This window comes from Hyperolius riggenbachi, chromosome 9 (genome assembly GCF_040937935.1).
Source record: "Hyperolius riggenbachi isolate aHypRig1 chromosome 9, aHypRig1.pri, whole genome shotgun sequence".
Taxonomy (NCBI): domain Eukaryota; kingdom Metazoa; phylum Chordata; class Amphibia; order Anura; family Hyperoliidae; genus Hyperolius; species Hyperolius riggenbachi.
In genome coordinates, this window is record NC_090654.1 from 36,410,178 (window position 1) to 36,428,994 (window position 18,817).

General features: G+C 47.9%; 1 protein-coding gene across 4 annotated transcripts in view; it reads left to right on the forward strand.

The window, feature by feature from the left end:
• The window catches only part of ADAM15 (ADAM metallopeptidase domain 15), a 97,252-nt gene that overhangs the window by 17,362 nt on the left and 61,073 nt on the right, over positions 1–18,817 (forward strand). For all 4 annotated transcript variants that reach the window (XR_011023892.1, XM_068252518.1, XM_068252519.1 and 1 more), the window contains exon 3: positions 15,067–15,140. Coding sequence is in view for 3 of the 4 variants with exons in the window: in XM_068252518.1 (XP_068108619.1) it covers positions 15,067–15,140 (74 nt within the window). In the remaining variant the exon portion in view is untranslated. The remainder of the gene's footprint in view (positions 1–15,066; positions 15,141–18,817) is intronic.

An 18,817-nucleotide genomic window follows, 5' to 3' on the forward strand; every position in this document is an offset into this window, starting at 1 on the left:
GTAGAGGGTATAGAGCAGGGGGCTCAGCACACAGCCCTGAGGAGAGCCAGTGCTGAGACTGATAGATGAGGAAAAATTTGTACCCACTCTAACCCTCTGAGGACGATCGCTCAAAAAGTTCTTAATCCAGAGGCAAGTTGAGTATGGAAGCCCTATGTCTGACAATTTGGTCACCAGTCTATAGGGTATAATAGTATTAAAAGCAGAACTAAAATCAATAAAAAGCAATCGTGCATAACTCCCTCGCTGCTCTAAATGGGACAGTACAACATGGAGGACAGTAGGCACCGCATCCTCTGTGGACCTATTTGATCTGTAGGCAAACTGATGTTGACTCCACTATTTGTGTGTTTGCAGGTGTGTGATTCAAAAACCACTAAAGACAAAAGCTCAGCATGAAAGCCAGGCAACCGGCATGGTTTAAAAGGAAATTAACATGGCAGCCTCTGTCAGGGCTGGATTTGGACATATTACTTCCCAAGGCTCACTGTTACCAACTTTTACCCCTCAATTGTTTCCCCCCCTCCATCCCCCCCGTGTATCACTGGTCCTGTGCTCCCCCTGTCCCGTTTGTTTCCCTAGTCCCATGCTCTCATCTTGTGCTCCCCGATCCTGTGTACTTCCCAGGTCCTGTGCTGTCCTTGGAGGAGCACAGGATGGGGGGAGCATAGGACCAGTGCTCCACCGCTTGCCCCTGTGGGGAGGCCTCGGACTGGGTGTGACTGCTGCGGTTTAAATCCTTGGCAGTTTAACTGCCTTGGTGCACCAGCAGCTGCCCTCCCTTTGCTTCCTAGTGCCTTAGGCCATGGCCTTCGTGGCCTTCCCTCGAATCCGGCCGTGACCTCTGTAGTCCTCCGGCTGCATACAACCCCCATCTAACCTGACCGTTCACTAAATACACCCCAAATCATTTTGTCTTTATAACCCAACTCCATGAATTTTCTTTATTTTAGATTAGGGTAATCTGGAAATGGGTTGAAACTTTTGGGAGTTATTACTGTATATTACTGTGCTTGTGGATGCTCTTTAAAAGTCTACGATACCATTATGAGGCTTTGTGGCTCTGAAGAGAGCCTGATGTGAGAAGAACCTGCCTGGAGGGATGATGCCGGAACAGGTAAGTATTTAAAGGACAACTGTAATGAGAGGGCTATGGAGGCTGCCATGTTTATATAAGCAGCGATACCAGTTGCATAGCTGTCCTGCTGATCCTCTGCCTCTAATATGCATGGCCATAGCCCCTGAACAAGCATGCAGTAGATCAGGTGTTTCTGACATTATTGTCAGATCTGACAAGATTAGCTGCATAATTGTTTCTGGTGTTATTCAGATACTACAGCAGCCAAATTATTACTAGTTATTAGTTATTCAGATACTACAGCAGATCAGCCAGGCAACTGGTATTGTTTAAAATGAAATTAATATTGCATCCTCCATATCCCTCTCAGTTAATTGCCCTTTAACCCTAACAGCCCAGTCATTTTTACCTGAGGTACTTTTTCAGGTTCCCTTTAATTAGCATGAAAACTGGTTGTTTTCAGTAAAGTCCGTCGCACAAGGTGTAATCTTTCCCCGTGCTACAATTAGGGAATATTTGTTCCTGCCAGGCACTTCATGTCAGGACTATCCAGAGTTAAAATCGCATTTCTAAGTTAGAAAGTATGTGACGTCTGTGGGGACGCCTGATGTGTGAGTATGATTATGTATGACTATTATGTACAGGTTATGTAAGAGTTAATGGAGCCCGGACTTCTGGGGGATTTTACAGCAATGGCTCATGTGGAGCAGGGGTTAGTTTCACGGTCTGATCCGTAACAAGGCGTGTGATTGGTGGATAATTAGCAAGCGACGTGCTGTGGGATTACACCTCCACTGGACAGGTGCAGACAGACAGGTGTGGATTAACCCTCTCCTCACCCTGCTGCTGCCAGCAGTGACATCACCCTTCCTCTGCCTGGCATTCTCGCTGAGCCTCCGTAGAAGGAGTGAGCAGTTTCCTGCGGACCCCAATCATGTCATCATTGGCCTGACTTCACCGGGGAGGGGTTCCTTCCTCCTTCACCCTGAAACAATGAGCATGGGGGGAGGGACGCCACACTACACCCAGCTCTCACTTCCTAATTCCTGGCGTGTGATGGGCGACTCAGTGCTGAGCTGAATGTTACACATCATCCACCCTCCTATGTATATAGGGGAACTCCGCTGTCACCATCACCCACCCTGAGCCCTTCATGTCTGTATATAGGGGAACTCCGCTGTCACCATCACCCACCCTGAGCCCTTCATGTCTGTATATGGGGGAACTTCGCTGTCACCATCACCCACCCTGAGCCCCTCATGTCTGTATATAGGGGACCCCCACTGTCACCATCACCCACCCTGAGCCCTTCATGTCTGTATATAGGGGAACTCTGCTGTCACCATCACCCACCCTGAGCCCTTCATGTCTGTATATAGGGGCCCCGCGCTGTCACCATCACCCACCCTGAGCCCTTCATGTCTGTATATAGGGGACCCCCACTGTCACCAGTCACCCACCCTGAGCCCTCCATGTCTGTATATAGGGGAACTCTGCTGTCACCATCACCCACCCTGAGCCCCTCATGTCTGTATATAGGGGACCCCCACTGTCACCATCACCCACCCTGAGCCCTCCATGTCTGTATATAGGGGAACTTCGCTGTCACCATCACCCACCCTGAGCCCCTCATGTCTGTATATAGGGGACCCCCACTGTCACCATCACCCACCCTGAGCCCTTCATGTCTGTATATAGGGGAACTCTGCTGTCACCATCACCCACCCTGAGCCCTTCATGTCTGTATATAGGGGCCCCGCGCTGTCACCATCACCCACCCTGAGCCCTTCATGTCTGTATATAGGGGAACTCTGCTGTCACCAGTCACCCACCCTGAGCCCTCCATGTCTGTATATAGGGGAACTCCGCTGTCACCATCACCCACCCTGAGCCCTTCATGTCTGTATATAGGGGAACTCCGCTGTCACCATCACCCACCCTGAGCCCCTCATGTCTCTATATAGGGGAACTCTGCTGTCACCAGTCACCCACCCTGAGCCCTTCATGTCTGTATATGGGGGAACTCCGCTGTCACCATCACCCACCCTGAGCCCCTCATGTCTGTATATAGGGGACCCCCACTATCACCATCACCCACCCTGAGCCCTTCATGTCTGTATATAGGGGAACTCTGCTGTCACCATCACCCACCCTGAGCCCTTCATGTCTGTATATAGGGGACCCCCGCTGTCACCATCACCCACCCTGAGCCCTTCATGTCTGTATATAGGGGAACTCTGCTGTCACCATCACCCACCCTGAGCCCTCCTTGTCTGTATATAGGGGAACTCCGCTGTCACCATCACCCACCCTGAGCCCTTCATGTCTGTATATAGGGTAACTCCGCTGTCACCAGTCACCCACCCTGAGCCCTCCATGTCTGTATATAGGGGAACTCCGCTGTCACCAGTCACGCACCCTGAGCCCTTCATGTCTGTATATAGGGGAACTCCGCTGTCACCAGTCACCCACCCTGAGCCCTCCATGTCTGTATATAGGGGAACTCCGCTGTCACCAGTCACGCACCCTGAGCCCTCCATGTCTGTATATAGGGGAACTCCGCTGTCACCATCACCCACCCTGAGCCCTTCATGTCTGTATATAGGGGACCCCCGCTGTCACCATCACTCACCCTGAGCCCTTCATGTCTGTATATAGGGGAACTCCGCTGTCACCATCACCCACCCTGAGCCCTTCATGTCTGTATATAGGGGACCCCCGCTGTCACCATCACCCACCCTGAACCCTTCATGTCTGTATATAGGGGAACTCTGCTGTCACCAGTCACCCGCCCTGACCCCTTCATGTCTGTATATAGGCGAACTCTGCTGTCACCAGTCACCCGCCCTGACCCCTTCATGTCTGTATATAGGGGAACTCTGCTGTCACCAGTCACCCACCCTGACCCCTTCATGTCTGTATATAGGGGAACTCTGCTGTCACCAGTCACCCACCCTGAGCCCTTCATGTCTGTATATAGGGGAACTCCGCTGTCACCAGTCACCCACCCTGAGCCCTTCATGTCTGTATATAGGGGAACTCCGCTGTCACCAGTCACCCACCCTGAGCCCTTCATGTCTGTATATAGGGGAACTCCGCTGTCACCAGTCACCCATTCTGAGTCCTCCATGTCTGTATATAGGGGAACTCCGCTGTCACCATCACCCACCCTGAGCCCTTCATGTCTGTATATAGGGGACCGCCACTGTCACCACCACCCACCCTGAGCTCTTCATGTCTGTATATAGGGAAACTCCGCTGTCACCATCACACCGGATGTGACAGTGACATGTCTGTATATAGGGGAACGCCGCTGTCACCATCACCCACCCTGAGCCCTTCATGTCTGTATATAGGGGAACTCCGCTGTCACCATCACCCACCCTGAGCTCTTCATGTCTGTATATAGGGGAACTCCGCTGTCACCATCACCCACCCTGAGCCCTCCATGTCTGTATATAGGGGAACTCCGCTGTCACCAGTCACGCACCCTGAGCCCTCCATGTCTGTATATAGGGGACCCCCGCTGTCACCAGTCACCCACCCGGAGCCCTTCATGTCTGTATATAGGGGACCCCGCTGTCACCATCACTCACCCTGAGCCCTTCATGTCTGTATATAGGGGAACTCCGCTGTCACCATCACCCACCCTGAGCTCTTATGTCTGTATATAGGGAAACTCCCCTGTCACCATCACAGCGGATGTGACAGTGACATATCTGTATATAGGGGAACTCCGCTGTCAGCATCACCCACCCTGAGCCCTTCATGTCTGTATATAGGGGACCCCCGCTGTCACCATCACCCACCCTGAACCCTTCATGTCTGTATATAGGGGAACTCTGCTGTCACCAGTCACCCACCCTGACCCCTTCATGTCTGTATATAGGGGAACTCTGCTGTCACCAGTCACCCACCCTGAGCCCTTCATGTCTGTATATAGGGGAACTCCGCTGTCACCAGTCACCCACCCTGAGCCCTTCATGTCTGTATATAGGGGAACTCCGCTGTCACCAGTCACCCACCCTGAGCCCTTCTTGTCTGTGTATAGGGGAACTCCGCTGTCACCAGTCAACCATTCTGAGCCCTCCATGTCTGTATATAGGGGAACTCCGCTGTCACCATCACCCACCCTGAGCCCTTCATGGCTGTATATAGGGGACCGCCACTGTCACCACCACCCACCCTGAGCTCTTAATGTCTGTATATAGGGAAACTCCGCTGTCACCATCACACCGGATGTGACAGTGACATGTCTGTATATAGGGGAACTCCGCTGTCACCATCACCCACCCTGAGCCCTTCATGTCTGTATATAGGGGAACTCCGCTGTCACCATCACCCACCCTGAGCTCTTCATGTCTGTATATAGGGGAACTCCGCTGTCACTATCACCCACCCTGAGCTCTTCATGTCTGTATATAGGGGAACTCCGCTGTCACCATCACCCACCCTGAGCTCTTCATGTCTGTATATAGGGGAACTCCGCTGTCACCATCACCCACCCTGAGCCCTTCATGTCTGTATATAGGGGACCCCCGCTGTCACCATCACCCACCCTGAGCCCCTCCATGTCTGTATATAGGGGAACTCCGCTGTCAGCATCACCCACCCTGATCCCTTCATGTCTGTATATAGGGGAACTCCACAGTCACCAGTCATATTCCTTGAACTGTTCATCTCATTGCCCATTTACAGTATAGGGGAACAATGCAGTTACTTTTCCCTTCACCCACCCAGAGCTGTGAAGCCTGACTTTGGTTGCATTGTGACAAAATGTCTGGCACTCTTTGGTGGCAGAGGAGACTGAGATGAGAATGGGTGATATATGGTGGGAGAGGTGGTGGACGTGGCAGTCAGTGGTTGAGTACGTGTAACGATAGTATGTTGGAGGTGAAGGAGACAGATGTGAGAATGGGTGTCAGTTGGTGGGAGAGGTGGTGGATGTGGCAGTTGGTGGGAGAGGTGGTGGATGTGGCAGTTGGTGGGAGAGGTGGTGGATGTGGCAGTTGGTGGGAGAGGTGGTGGATGTGGCAGTTGGTGGGAGAGATGGTGGATGTGGCAGTTGGTGGGAGAGGTGGTGGATGTGGCAGTTGGTGGTAGGGTACTTGTAAAGGATAATAGGTTATAGTTGGTGGTATAGGAGACAGAAGTGACAATGGACGGTAATTGGTGGGAGAGGTGGTGAATGCTGAGGTAAAAATGGCCCTGGAGATTTGGGCGCAGCTGATGCCATCATAGGTCGTATTGTGAATTATGGCTATAGCGACACAGTCAGTAACTTTGGCACCGTCAAAAGGCAGGCCCAAATTACGATAAAAACAGCGTAATTTGGGCTCAGCAATAGCTGAAATCGGAATTTCCCAGTGGCTTAATGACATGTTTGCTGTGGATGTGACAGTCGGTGGTAGAGTACATGTAGATGATAATGGGTTGGAGTTGGTGGATGTGAGAATGGGCAGTAGTTGTTGGATGTGACAGTCTGTGGTAGAGACAAGACACAGAACATTTATATCACGCTTTTCTCCTTGTGGGCTCAAAGTGCCAGAGCTGCAGCCACTAGTAGACAGAAACCGTGTTAGGGAGTCTTGCCCAAGGTCTCCTCACTGAATAGGTGTTGGCTTACTGAACAGGGAGAGTTGAGATTTGAGCCCTGGTCTCCTGTGTCAGAGGGAGAGCCCTTAAAGGGAACCCGAGGTGAGAAGGATATAGAGGCTGCCATATTTATTTCCCTGTATACAATGCCAGTTGCCTGGTAGCCCTCTCTCCCTCCATTCCAGCGCTGGCTCCTCCTAAACCACAGCCGACGAGCCTTTTGGCTGTGGCGCAGTAGCACCTGCAGTATTTACCTTCCCCAGCTCCAGTAGCGGCTATCCGTTTGGGCTCAGGCAGAAATAGCCGAGCCCGATCAGGTCCGCATACGCTAGTGGTCTGTGCAGCAGAGCGGAACCGATTGGGCTCAGCTATTTCTGCCTGAGCCCGGATAGCCGCTACTGCGCCTGCGCTGGATTGCGGTACATAAATATTTACCTCCCTGTTGTTCAGAGGCTTCAAGCACCGGGATGGAGGGGGACAGCGGAAGCCTCATAAGGATTCAGAGTCTTCCCCCTCCCGAGGTAAGTATCCCCCAGAGGTTTTTTTTTAAATTACAGATTTTCTGATTTTCTTTGTTTATTTTCGCTTCAGGTTTGCTTTAAAGGGAATCTGAAGTGAAAATAAACTTATGATCTAATGATTTGTATGTGTCTGCTAAGAAATAAAACATTAGTAGCTCAGATATGTGTCTAATATTGTTTCCAGTACAGGAAGAGTAAAGAAACTTCAGTTGTTATCTATGCAAAAGAGCTTCTTTGAGCTCTGCGACTTTAGTGGACAGCACTGTCTTTTGAAGCACTTATCTCAACTGTCTCTCATTGTTTCTTCTTTATGGTTTCTCTGCAGAGATTAGTTCAAAGGGTCACTAGCCTGCTCTGTGAAATCATTTAAAATGCTGAGTATATTGTGGAAACTGCAATTATTAGAGAATGATGCAATGTTATAAAAAAAAGCTATATACCTGAAAATAAAAATATGACACTATTTTCTTTACTAATAATGTTCCATTATTATACATTTATATATATTATTATAGATATATACTATAATTATCCGTATTAGACGACCAATTCATTAAATCATGAGTTTTTGGGGTTTTTTGCCCCCGTGTCACTTTAACCAGTACACTATCAAGACACTACAAAGTACGTGTAGATGATAATTGGTTGTAGTTGGCAGAGGAGACAGATGTGAGAATGGGCGGTAGTAAGTGGAAGTGACAATCAGTGATAGCTGGTGACACGCGCAATAAAAGTTCCTGCGCTGGTAATTAGTGAGGTCCGGAACTCAGAGGCCATGTTTGGCTGTGAGTGGAATCCTCGACTTCCTCTTCAGACCTCTGTGGAAGTGATAAGGAGGGGTCTGAAAACATTTCTTTCTTTGATTAAAGATCCTCTTGTTGGGGGTGGGGGGATTTTTATGTTTCCCAAGCTGCTTCCCTTTCCTCTTTCCTGCTACAAAGAAGAACATTACCTGCTGTCCAGCGTTGTGTGAGCTGCAGGATTCTCCTCACAGTCCGCAGCACTTGCCAGACTGGGCAGTGGTGGAAATGCTTATAGCCTGTGACAATCACACAATATAACTCTACTGTTGTTTGATTTGTGCAACAGATCTGTTAAAGAGGAACTCAATAAAAGTGCTTCATTTTTATAATAATTATGTATAAATGATTTAGTCAGTGTTTGCCCATTGTAAAATCTCCCCTCTCCCTGATTTACATTCTGACATTTATCAGATGGTGACATTTTTACTGCTGACAGGTGATGTCAGTGGAAGGAGATGCTGTTCGTTTTTTTTTTTTTGGCAGTTGAAAACAGGTGTAAACAGCCATATCCCATAATGCAGTGATGTTCACAGACCGTAAACTGTCAGGACCATGGTCTTGACTTTAGGGCTGTGGAGTCGGTACAAAAATCTTCCGACTCCAACTCCGACTCCTCACTTTATGAAACCACGACTCCAACTCCGACTCCGGGTACCCAAAATGGCCCCTACTCTGACTCCTCGACTCCTTAGTCTAATACTTAACAGGATGAATCGTGAGAGATCAGAACGCTCAAAACCCCCTATCAATTCGGCCAGTGGGTGCAGGATCTGGGAAGCCAAGCCAATCCAGGAATATGCACAAAAGGATCCGCAAGCCAACAATGGTAGAAAATGCTGGTATTCTTTTATTCAGGAATTCCACATGGCAAATGTGTCATCCGACTCCGACTCCTCAGTTTATGAAATCAACGACTCCAACTCCGGGTGCCCAAAACTGCCCCGACTCCAACTCTGACTCCACAGCCCTGCTTGACATCACACTGTGGGAGGGGTTTCACCACAATATCAGCCCCCCTGATGATCCGTTTGAGAAAAGGAATAGATTTCTCCTGGGAAAGGGGGTATCAGCTACTGATTGGGATGAAGTTCAATTCTTGGTTACAGTTTCTCTTTAAGAAGCCCATACATCTAGTGAGGTGTGGGTAGATTGACCATTATGCTAGGTACACACCATATAATTTTCCGGCAGATTTACCTGCCAGATGAATTATTTGCAACATGTCCGATCAAAATTTTGTTCGATTTCTCAATCGTCGTTTTCAATCGATTTTTTTTTTTCTATCCATTTTCATTCCGTTCTATGAAAATCGATCAAAAAACGATTGAAGAAAAAAAACAATTTAAAAGAATCATAAAATAGAAAAATCAATTGAAATTCACATCAGACGTGTTAGAAATTAATCTGACAGGTAAATTTGACAGAAAATTGTATTGTGTATAGATCCCTCCAGTGTTCTCCCCAGGCACTTTTAGCCAAGTGCTTCACCCGGCTAGTTTTGGTGAGTACCCGGCTGTCATCAGCTCACCTCCTCCTCTGCTGTAAGCAGAATTGCACACAGAAGCACCGGCCCTGCATTCTCTCATCTCGTCCCACCCGGCTACTTTTTCATGCCACCCGGCTGGAAAAGATTTCTGGGGAGAACACTGCCCTCTCTGATTGAATTTAATCAGAGATAGATCTGTGGGCTGCCCATACACCGCAGGCCAATTCCGGAGAGATTTCAGCATGAAATGTCTCAGGAATCTGCCTCACGCCGCCCCCATATGGTCTCTGTCCACCCAAATGTTAATGTGCCCCTCTGGTGCCCGTGCATTCAAATCTCGCCTGCTCCAGGTGTGGTGACTGGGACGGGACGTTCCTCTGGGTCTTGTCCGCTGCTTCCCCATGAGCACTGCTGTCACATGCAGACACCATGCGGTGGCCACGTATAGCACATGGTGCATGAGTTACACACACATGCCTGGCGGCGCTTGGGAGAAGCAGCTAATGAGATCGGGAACAGCTGGACAGACGCGGCAGCTGGAGCAGGTGAGATTAAACTGAATGGGGGGGGGGGGGGGGGGGGGTTGGGGGGGCACATTAAAGAGGAACTCCAGTGTAAATAATGTAATGAGAAAAGTGCTTAATTTTTACAATAATTATGTATTAATGATTTAGTCAGTGTTTGCCCATTGTGTAAAATTTCCTCTCCCTGATTTACATTCTGATATTTATCACATGGTGATAAATATCCGGGCGCTCCAGTTTCCTCCCACATCCCAAAAACATACAGATAAGTTAATTGGCTTCCCCCTAAAAAAAAAAAAAAAATGGCCCTAGACTATGATATATGAACTACACGATACACACATAGACATGTGATTATAGTAGGGATTACATTGTGAGCCCTTCTGAGGGACTGTTGGGGACAAGACAATACAGTCTGTACAGCACTGTGTAAGTTGTCAGCGCTATATAAATACTAAATAATAATAATAATAATAATAAGGTATTTGTCGTATAAACAAAAGTATGTGAGAGCAAAAGGAAAGGGAGAAAGTAGTAAGAACAGAAGAAAAAGCTAAAAAGGGAAAATGAAGTAAGAAACATAAAAGGGCACTTAATCAATTCACTTTTTCTCCAAAGTTTTCTTCTAGGTGACAATTATACACCTAATCAATGAAATGCTTTTAAGACACCAGCAAGCAAGATAATACTTGAAATAAGTTGGGAAAATACTTTTGATTACTTGTTTGTTTGCAGTGTGCTGTAAAGTTATTAACCGTAAATGAAAAATGATCTCCTAGGAGAGAGTAAATTGAATAGGGGCCATGGTCTCCTCCAAGTCTGCCCCACATCACCACCCTCATCTAATCGATGTCGGCCAGATGTGGGCTATGTACATTAAACTTTGTGGAATTGGGGGAGGGTGGGGGGATTCCTTAATTTGACAGGCAAGTTAAAAACATAACATTTTTATATAAAAAGTGATCTGCAGGAAAACCCAGATATACAGGCTGTTGATGTTTACAGTTTTTCTCAATGTTTCTGGCTGTTCCCAGGAGTGGTGCGCTACCAGTGAGGCCTTCCGCCCACAAGGTTTTATAAAGACTGAGGTGTGTCTCTGTGGCTTTTTTATGACTGGCAACGCTGAGGGGATTATTAAATCCATTGCACAGAAAGTTCTTCTTACCACCAGAGCACACTATAAATACTGTAGCATGGGCCGGTAGATACGCACTGAAGAGCGGGAGTGACACCACGTGCTGATTGCCCATTTCCAGGGGTAACCTGTGCAATAGTGTTGCTTTTTTATCTGTGTTTGATATGTAAATTGTGTTTAAAGGACAACTGAAGTGAGAAGACTATGGAGGCTGCCATATTTATTTCCTTTTAAACAATACCAGCTGCCTGGCAGTCCTGCTGCTCTGTTTGGCAGCAGTGGTGTCTGAATCGGACCAGAAACCAGCATGTAGCTAATCTTGTCAGATCTGACAATAATGTTAGAAACACCTGATATTCTGCATGCTTGTTCAGGGGCTATGGCTAATAGTAATAGAGGCAGACGATCAGTAGAGCAGCCGGGCAACTGGTATAGTTTAAAAGGAAATAAATATGGCAGCCTTCAAATCCCTCTCGCTTCAGTTGTCCTTTAATGCAACTCAGTGTGAAAGCAAAAAAGAATTTAAACTAAAAATCACACTCAGTATTAAAGTTTATTAGATACATACTCATGTAAAGTAACTTCATTGCACAGTATAGTCACAATCTAAAAGAAATCGCATTAAAACGCACACAAAAATTGCAAAACGCAGACATGCAAAAATAAAAAGATAGCAGAAAGTCAGTTTCCTGTGCTGCCTTTGGATTAAAGGACAACTGAAGTAAGCGGGATCTGGAGGCTGCCATATTTATTTTCTTTTAAGCAATACCAGTTGCCCGGCTGCCCTACTGATCCTCTGCCTCTAATACTTTTAGCCATAGCCCCTGAACAAGCATGCAGCAGATCACGTGTTTCTGACATTGTCAGATCTGACAAGATTAGCTGCATGCTTGTTTCTGGTGTGATTCAGACACCACTGCTGCCAAACAGAGCAGCAGGACTGCCAGGTAACTGGTATTGTTTAAAAGGAATTAAATATAACAACCTCCATAGTCTTCTCACTTCAGGTGTCCTTTAATATGACTGTGGATACTACTAGAGTAGGATCACACAGACTTAACCAGCCGGGCGGTATGGACGAGCTCAGCTCGTCCATCACCGCCGGAGGCTGCCGCTCAGACCCTGCTGGGCCGATTTTCATCAAATAAAAAGCAGCACACGCAGCTGGCACTTTGCCAGCCGCGTGTGCTGCCTGATCGCCGCCGCGAGCAGCGGCGAAAAAGGGTCCCCCCAGCCGCCTGAGCCCTGCGCAGCCGGAACAAATAGTTCCGGCCAGCGCTAAGGGCTGGATCGGAGGCGGCTGACGTCAGGACGTCGGCTGACGTCCATGACGTCACTCCGCTCATCGCCATGGCGACGAAGTAAACAAAACATGGAAGGCCGCTCATTGCGGCCTTCCGTGTCACTTTTGTCCGCCGGAGGCGATCAGAAGAACGCCTCCGGAGCGCCCTCTAGTGGGCTTTCATGCAGCCAACTTTCAGTTGGCTGCATGAAATAGTTTTTTTTTTATTTAAAAAAAAACCCTCCCGCAGCCACCCTGGCGATCTTAATAGAACGCCAGGGTGGTGGAACTCCAGTGAAAATAATGTAATAAATAAAAGCGCTTCATTTTTACAATAATTATGTATAAATGATTTAGTCAGGATTTGCCCATTGTAAAATATTTTAAATCCCTGATTTATATTCTGACATTTATCACATGGTGACATTTTTACTGCTGGCAAGTGATGTAGCTGCTGCTTGCTGTTTTCTATACTTTCTATACAATTTTTGACTGGTGTAAGATAGATTGCAATGTTCTTGATTTATAGGCCCAAGCTATTTTCCAGTAATTTATTTTTATAGTTGGGGACAAATTTATCGTGTGTGTGTGCCTCTCCCCGCCTCCTCTCCGCCCCCCACTGAGCATGTGCAAACAGTCTAATGCGACTTGAGCCGCTGGAACGCTATAGTATGCTGCACGTTCTTTGTATTGCTGTGAGTTGGGGAGCGTTACAGGCTGCACTAACATGCGCCTGTAACGTCCCTGTGTGGAAGATTTTGCTATGTAAGACAACCTCCGGTTATGTCACTTTATTGCTGTATATTGTCTCGTCTTTATGCTATGCATCTCCCTCTGCCTGTACAGTGTGACTGTGTATTACCTGTATGTTTGTTTCATGGCTTTATCAAACACTTTATCAAGCGTTTGATAATTTACCTCATGGGTAAAATCTAATTTTGAATTCACTAAGGTGTTATATATTTATGGAAGGTTTTATCAATAAAACATTTGATAAATAAATATATAACACCTTAGTGAATACAAAATTAGATTTTATCCATGAGGTAAATTATCAAACGTTTGATAAAGTGTTTGGTAAAGCTTAGTGAATTGAGGCCATAGTCTGTGCCACTGTAATTGTGAAACGCCACGGAATACGCTGGTGCTAAATAAATCTCTAATCACAGTAATTACTGCCACACACCGTAGGTAATTCTCAAACGTAATTGCTCTGTGACCTCCTGTCCCATTCCACAGGCTACTTATGCTGAAATCTTCCTTCCTCCGTATACAGAGGAGCTCATCTTCTCCTTTATACAGCCCTTAAAATAAAAACACAATTGACCAAACCTCTGTAATGTCCTGAGTCTGTAAGTAGAAGTGGTCTCTATGATGATCACACAGGGAACGCTCAGCAGTCTTTTAAGAAAGGCTGTACTTGTGCATAACCGCAACACAGCGAGAACATCCCACACACTGGAAGAAAGAACGCAGAACTACAATAGAGTAGAGTAGCCCAACAGGACATAACGGAGAACAAGCACATTAACAAAATGTACTGTGTTACTAAAACATTTTCTGCAGAGAAGAAAGTTTAATTGCAGGTTCTTTCACCATTTAACATTTGACATTGTATAGATGATATTGATGATGTTTCTTTAACTTGGCATAATATTTAGTATTGTATAGAGTGTTATTTTGTGCTTATGTAGTGCCGACATCTTCCATTACATTTCTTATCACAGTGGTGTGGTGGATAGCATTCACGCCTTGCAGTGTTAGAGTTACACGCCCAGTGTGGGCTTCCCCTGGGCGCTTCTCTTTTGTCCCATACTTCATTTAATTTACTAGTATATTTTTGGGCTTCCCCACAAAATTGACTTTAGAACATACATGGCAAACTCTTGCCCGCGGGCCAAATTTGGCCCTCAGAGCCATTAAATTTGGCCCTCAAGGGGTTTCCCCACTTTGCATTATGTTTGGGCCAATCTAGACCACTAGGGAAGCTATATTGGAGGTGAAGCCCTAGAACACCAGGGAAGCCATATGGGGGAGGTAGGGGAAAAGCCATAAACACCAGGGAACAGTATAGGGGAGGGAGGAGGCCACTAGACACCAAGGAACTGTATAGGGGAGAGGGGCCTCTAGACACCAGGGAACTGTATAGGAAAAGGATGATCACTAGACACCAAGGAACTATATGGTAGTTGGAGGGGGGGGGGGGCATCAGGGGGCTGAGGAGCCTGAGTCGGAGACGGATGATTTTTGTACCGACTCCACAGCCTTGGATGACAATGGGTGCCGTGTGGCTCATATATACAGATGTGACAGACCTTGAGCTTCACTGACGCATACCAATGTGGGAAAGGCTCTGCTCCCAACAGCTTACAGTCTAGACATGGGGTAAGAATGAATAAAGAGCTGCAGCATATGGGAAGAGGAATAGATCTGAAGTTGGGGAGATATTTTTCGCTAAATGAAGTTGGGGAAGTTAATTTCTAACTAGTGAGTTTTCCAATGGTGATCACGCTTAAATGAAGGGGGGGGGGGGGGGTTGTCTCACCTTTACATCTAGGCTTGAGATCCCCCCCAGAATCATGCTAATCGCTGCTCTGGCGATATCCCTGCAGTGTCCGACCTCTCTCCTCTTTTTCTTTCAGACCCCCTTTGACCGACTGCTGCTGTCTTTGGCCATAAATGGAACATGGATCCGAATGGAGCTGCAACGCAACCGGTAAGTCATGATAATTCCTTACAGGAAATCGATCACTAGAAATTGTAACTGGCGTATTGGACAATAAAAGGAGAGAAAAGAGAGCGCCTCTGTGGTGCAATACCTTTAATTCAGTTTGCAAATTGCAAAAGAAATGCATGTATAAGATCATTGTCACCCTTGTTGATTTCCCCTCTGCTGGCCACGGTCGACGTCCGAGGAGTGGAACATTGAGCATATGAGATACGCTTGCAAAATTTTTGGGATTTTGTAGGTGCATAAATGTATTGCACCATAGAGATGCTCTCTTCTCTCTCCTTTTTCTGATACAGACACTTGTCAAATCCCACCACTGAGAGAGCGGCTCTGGATGCCGCCTTTCCTCCTTTCATTGTCTGACACTGGAATTGGAGAACTGATTCTCTTTAGACATAATATCCTTTAGTCCTGGTTGTAACATGCAGCGTGCATATATTTGTCTATTGTGCCATTGGACAATAGACTATGACCAGGAGCTAATACTAATTAGAAGTTTAGAAACTCCATACCTCTCAAGTGCCCTCAAACCTTATGTGTTCACATTATGCCGGGAACTCTGGTACATCCATGACAACCCACAATGCACTGCAAGCACTTCTAGCTGTGTATTTGATGAGTCTCTGTGTTGCTATGCAGGGGGGAGGAGGAACGACAGTCATGCGGTGGGTGTGGGAGCGGCATGAACAATGGGTTTGGCTGTGGCTGGGGGTGAGTTGACCCGCAGGGTGGATCGCTTGTGGACAGAGATGAGCTCATGAGTCATTACGAGTAGCTAGCTACTCGAATTCGTGATTCTAATGAGATGTAATTGCTTCAGGTGAGCGGCTGGGTGAGAGGGGGTTAATTACCCAGCAGCCCACCGCTTCTAAGCATATCACAGCCTTGCACGCATCCAATGGGATGCATTCCATGACTCAGTACTGCGCACTTCGGCCAGAAGGAGGAAGTGCGCGATATTGAGTAGTGGAACACGTCCCATTGGACGCGTGCAAGGCTGTAATACGCATAGAAGCGGCGGGCAGCTGGGTAATAATCTCTCCCAGCTGCTCACCTGAAGCAATTACGCCTCATTAGAATCATGAATTCGAGTCGCTAGCTACTTGTAATGTGCCCGTCCCTGCTTGTGGGTTGATGGTCAGGGTCACAAGCCTATGTACACCCACCTGACTAAAGTCAACTGAGGCAGCCAGTAACCACTGCCTCAGCCGACTTAAGTCTCTCTCTCTCTCTCTCTCTCTCTCTCTCTCTCGTATGGTAGCGTATAGGTGAATACCAGCTGTGCCAAAAAGGCCACTGCAGAATTTATTACACCATATTAGTTCATTAGCAGATGGGAGGAGATTAAGTTCCAGTGTGAAGTGAAGTTGGCATCTGTCTGATGCATACACTGTGGGATTGGGCTATTTGCAATCATGACAAGGTATAAGTACTGATGTCCTAAGGTGCCTCTTATTACCCAGTTATGTGATGGTTTGTATGGAATGTGGAGCTGGAGGAGTGAGACTCCAGCTGAGTTGTTTCTGGAAACAGACCTCATGTCATGCAACCTGCTCCAGTGCGAGGACATCAGTGCATGGAACGCAGACTTGTTGTAAACGGTTTGCAGCTGTGTTAGCCGGAGCTGCTGTTATCCTCAATCAGCGAGGACAGATCCATTCAACTGCGATCGGGTTTCGCAACAGCCTAGCAACAGCCACAGACAACGCAGACACAACAAGTCGTAAAGCACCCAGAGACAGTTACCAGCTTCATAATCCGCTATTGGTGTATTTACTCAGGAGGATGTGAAACTGACATCATATTTACCAGCATCTGACTCAGTGCGTGGGATATATGAATAATCATTAGGAGGGATGTTCTGCATGTATAATATTGTCATGTTATATTTTCCTGTATATATATTCATTCCTTACATTCATGCAGCTGTCTGACAAAGAGGAATGTATATATATATATATATATATATATATATATATATATATATATATATATATATATATATATATATATATATATCTCTCTATCTCTCTCTCTATATATATATATATATCTATCTATCTATCTATCTGACAGCTAGTGCAAGAGAGGAACTGGAGTACAATATATGGACAAAGGGGACTGGGGTACAATAGAGGGTGGGGAGGAATCTGAGGATTATATCAAGTTACAGCACAGCCAGGCACAAAAGGCATTGGGCGTACAGTACAGGGACAGAAGGCATTAGGCGTACAGTACAGGGACAGAAGGCATTAGGCGTACAGTACAGGGACAGAAGGCATTAGGCGTACAGTACAGGGACAGAAAGCATTGAGCGTACAGTACAGGGACAGAAGGCATTGGGCAATACTGTTCAGGGACAGGAGACATTAGGCGTATAGAGACAGGAGGCTCTAGGAGTACAGTACAGGGACAGGAGGCCCTGGGCCTACAGTACAGGGACAGGAGGCCCCGGGCCTACAGTACAGGGACAGGAGGCCCCGGGCCTACAGTACAGGGACAGGAGGCCCCGGGCCTACAGTACAGGGACAGGAGGCCCCGGGCCTACAGTACAGGGACAGGAGGCCCCGGGCCTACAGTACAGGGACAGGAGGCCCCGGGCCTACAGTACAGGGACAGGAGGCCCCGGGCCTACAGTACAGGGACAGGAGGCCCCGGGCCTACAGTACAGGGACAGGAGGCCCTGGGCCTCCTGTACAGGGACAGGGGTCGCTTGGGTGTACAGGACGGGGGGCGTACAGAACAGGTGGCACTGGACGTACGAAACGGGGACAGGGGGCACTGGGTGTACAGTATAGGGGGCACTGGGTGTACAGTATAGGGGGCACTGGGTGTACAGTATAGGAGGCACTGGGTGTACAGTATAGGAGGCACTGGGTGTACAGTATAGGAGGCACTGGGTGTACAGTATAGGAGGCACTGGGTGTACAGTATAGGAGGCACTGGATGTACAGTACAGGGACAGGGGGCACTGTGCGTACAGGACAGGGGGCACTGTGCGTACAGGACGGGGCATACAGGACGGGCCGTACAGGACAGGGGGCAGTGGGCGTACGGAACGGGGACAGGGGGCACTGGGCGTGTACGGTACGGGGACAGGAGGGACTGGGCGTGTACGGTACGGGGACAGGAGGGACTGGGCGTGTGGTACTGGGACAGGAGGCACTGGGCGTATGGTACTGGGACAGGAGGCACTGGGCGTATGGTACTGGGACAGGAGGCACTGGGCGTACGGTACTGGGACAGGAGGCACTGGGCGTACGGTACTGGGACAGGAGGCACTGGGCGTACGGTACTGGGACAGGAGGCACTGGGCGTACGGTACTGGGACAGGAGGCACTGGGCGTACGGTACTGGGACAGGAGGCACTGGGCGTACAACATAGGGACAGGGGATTGGAGTACAATAGAGGGACAAATGGTACCTTGATAGATAATAGAGGTGCATACAGTGGATTAGGAGTGCAATATAAGGTCAGATGGGAACGGGTGTACAATACAGGGACGGAGGAGAATGGGTTCCAGGAGGGGGGTGGAGGGGGTTGGGCTCCAGGAGATGGACAGAGGGAATTGGGTTCCAGTAGAGGGATGTAGGGGGATTGGGGCACAGTTGAGGGGCGAAGGACAGAGGAGTCGGTGTATAGTAGAGGGAACGGAGGGGTA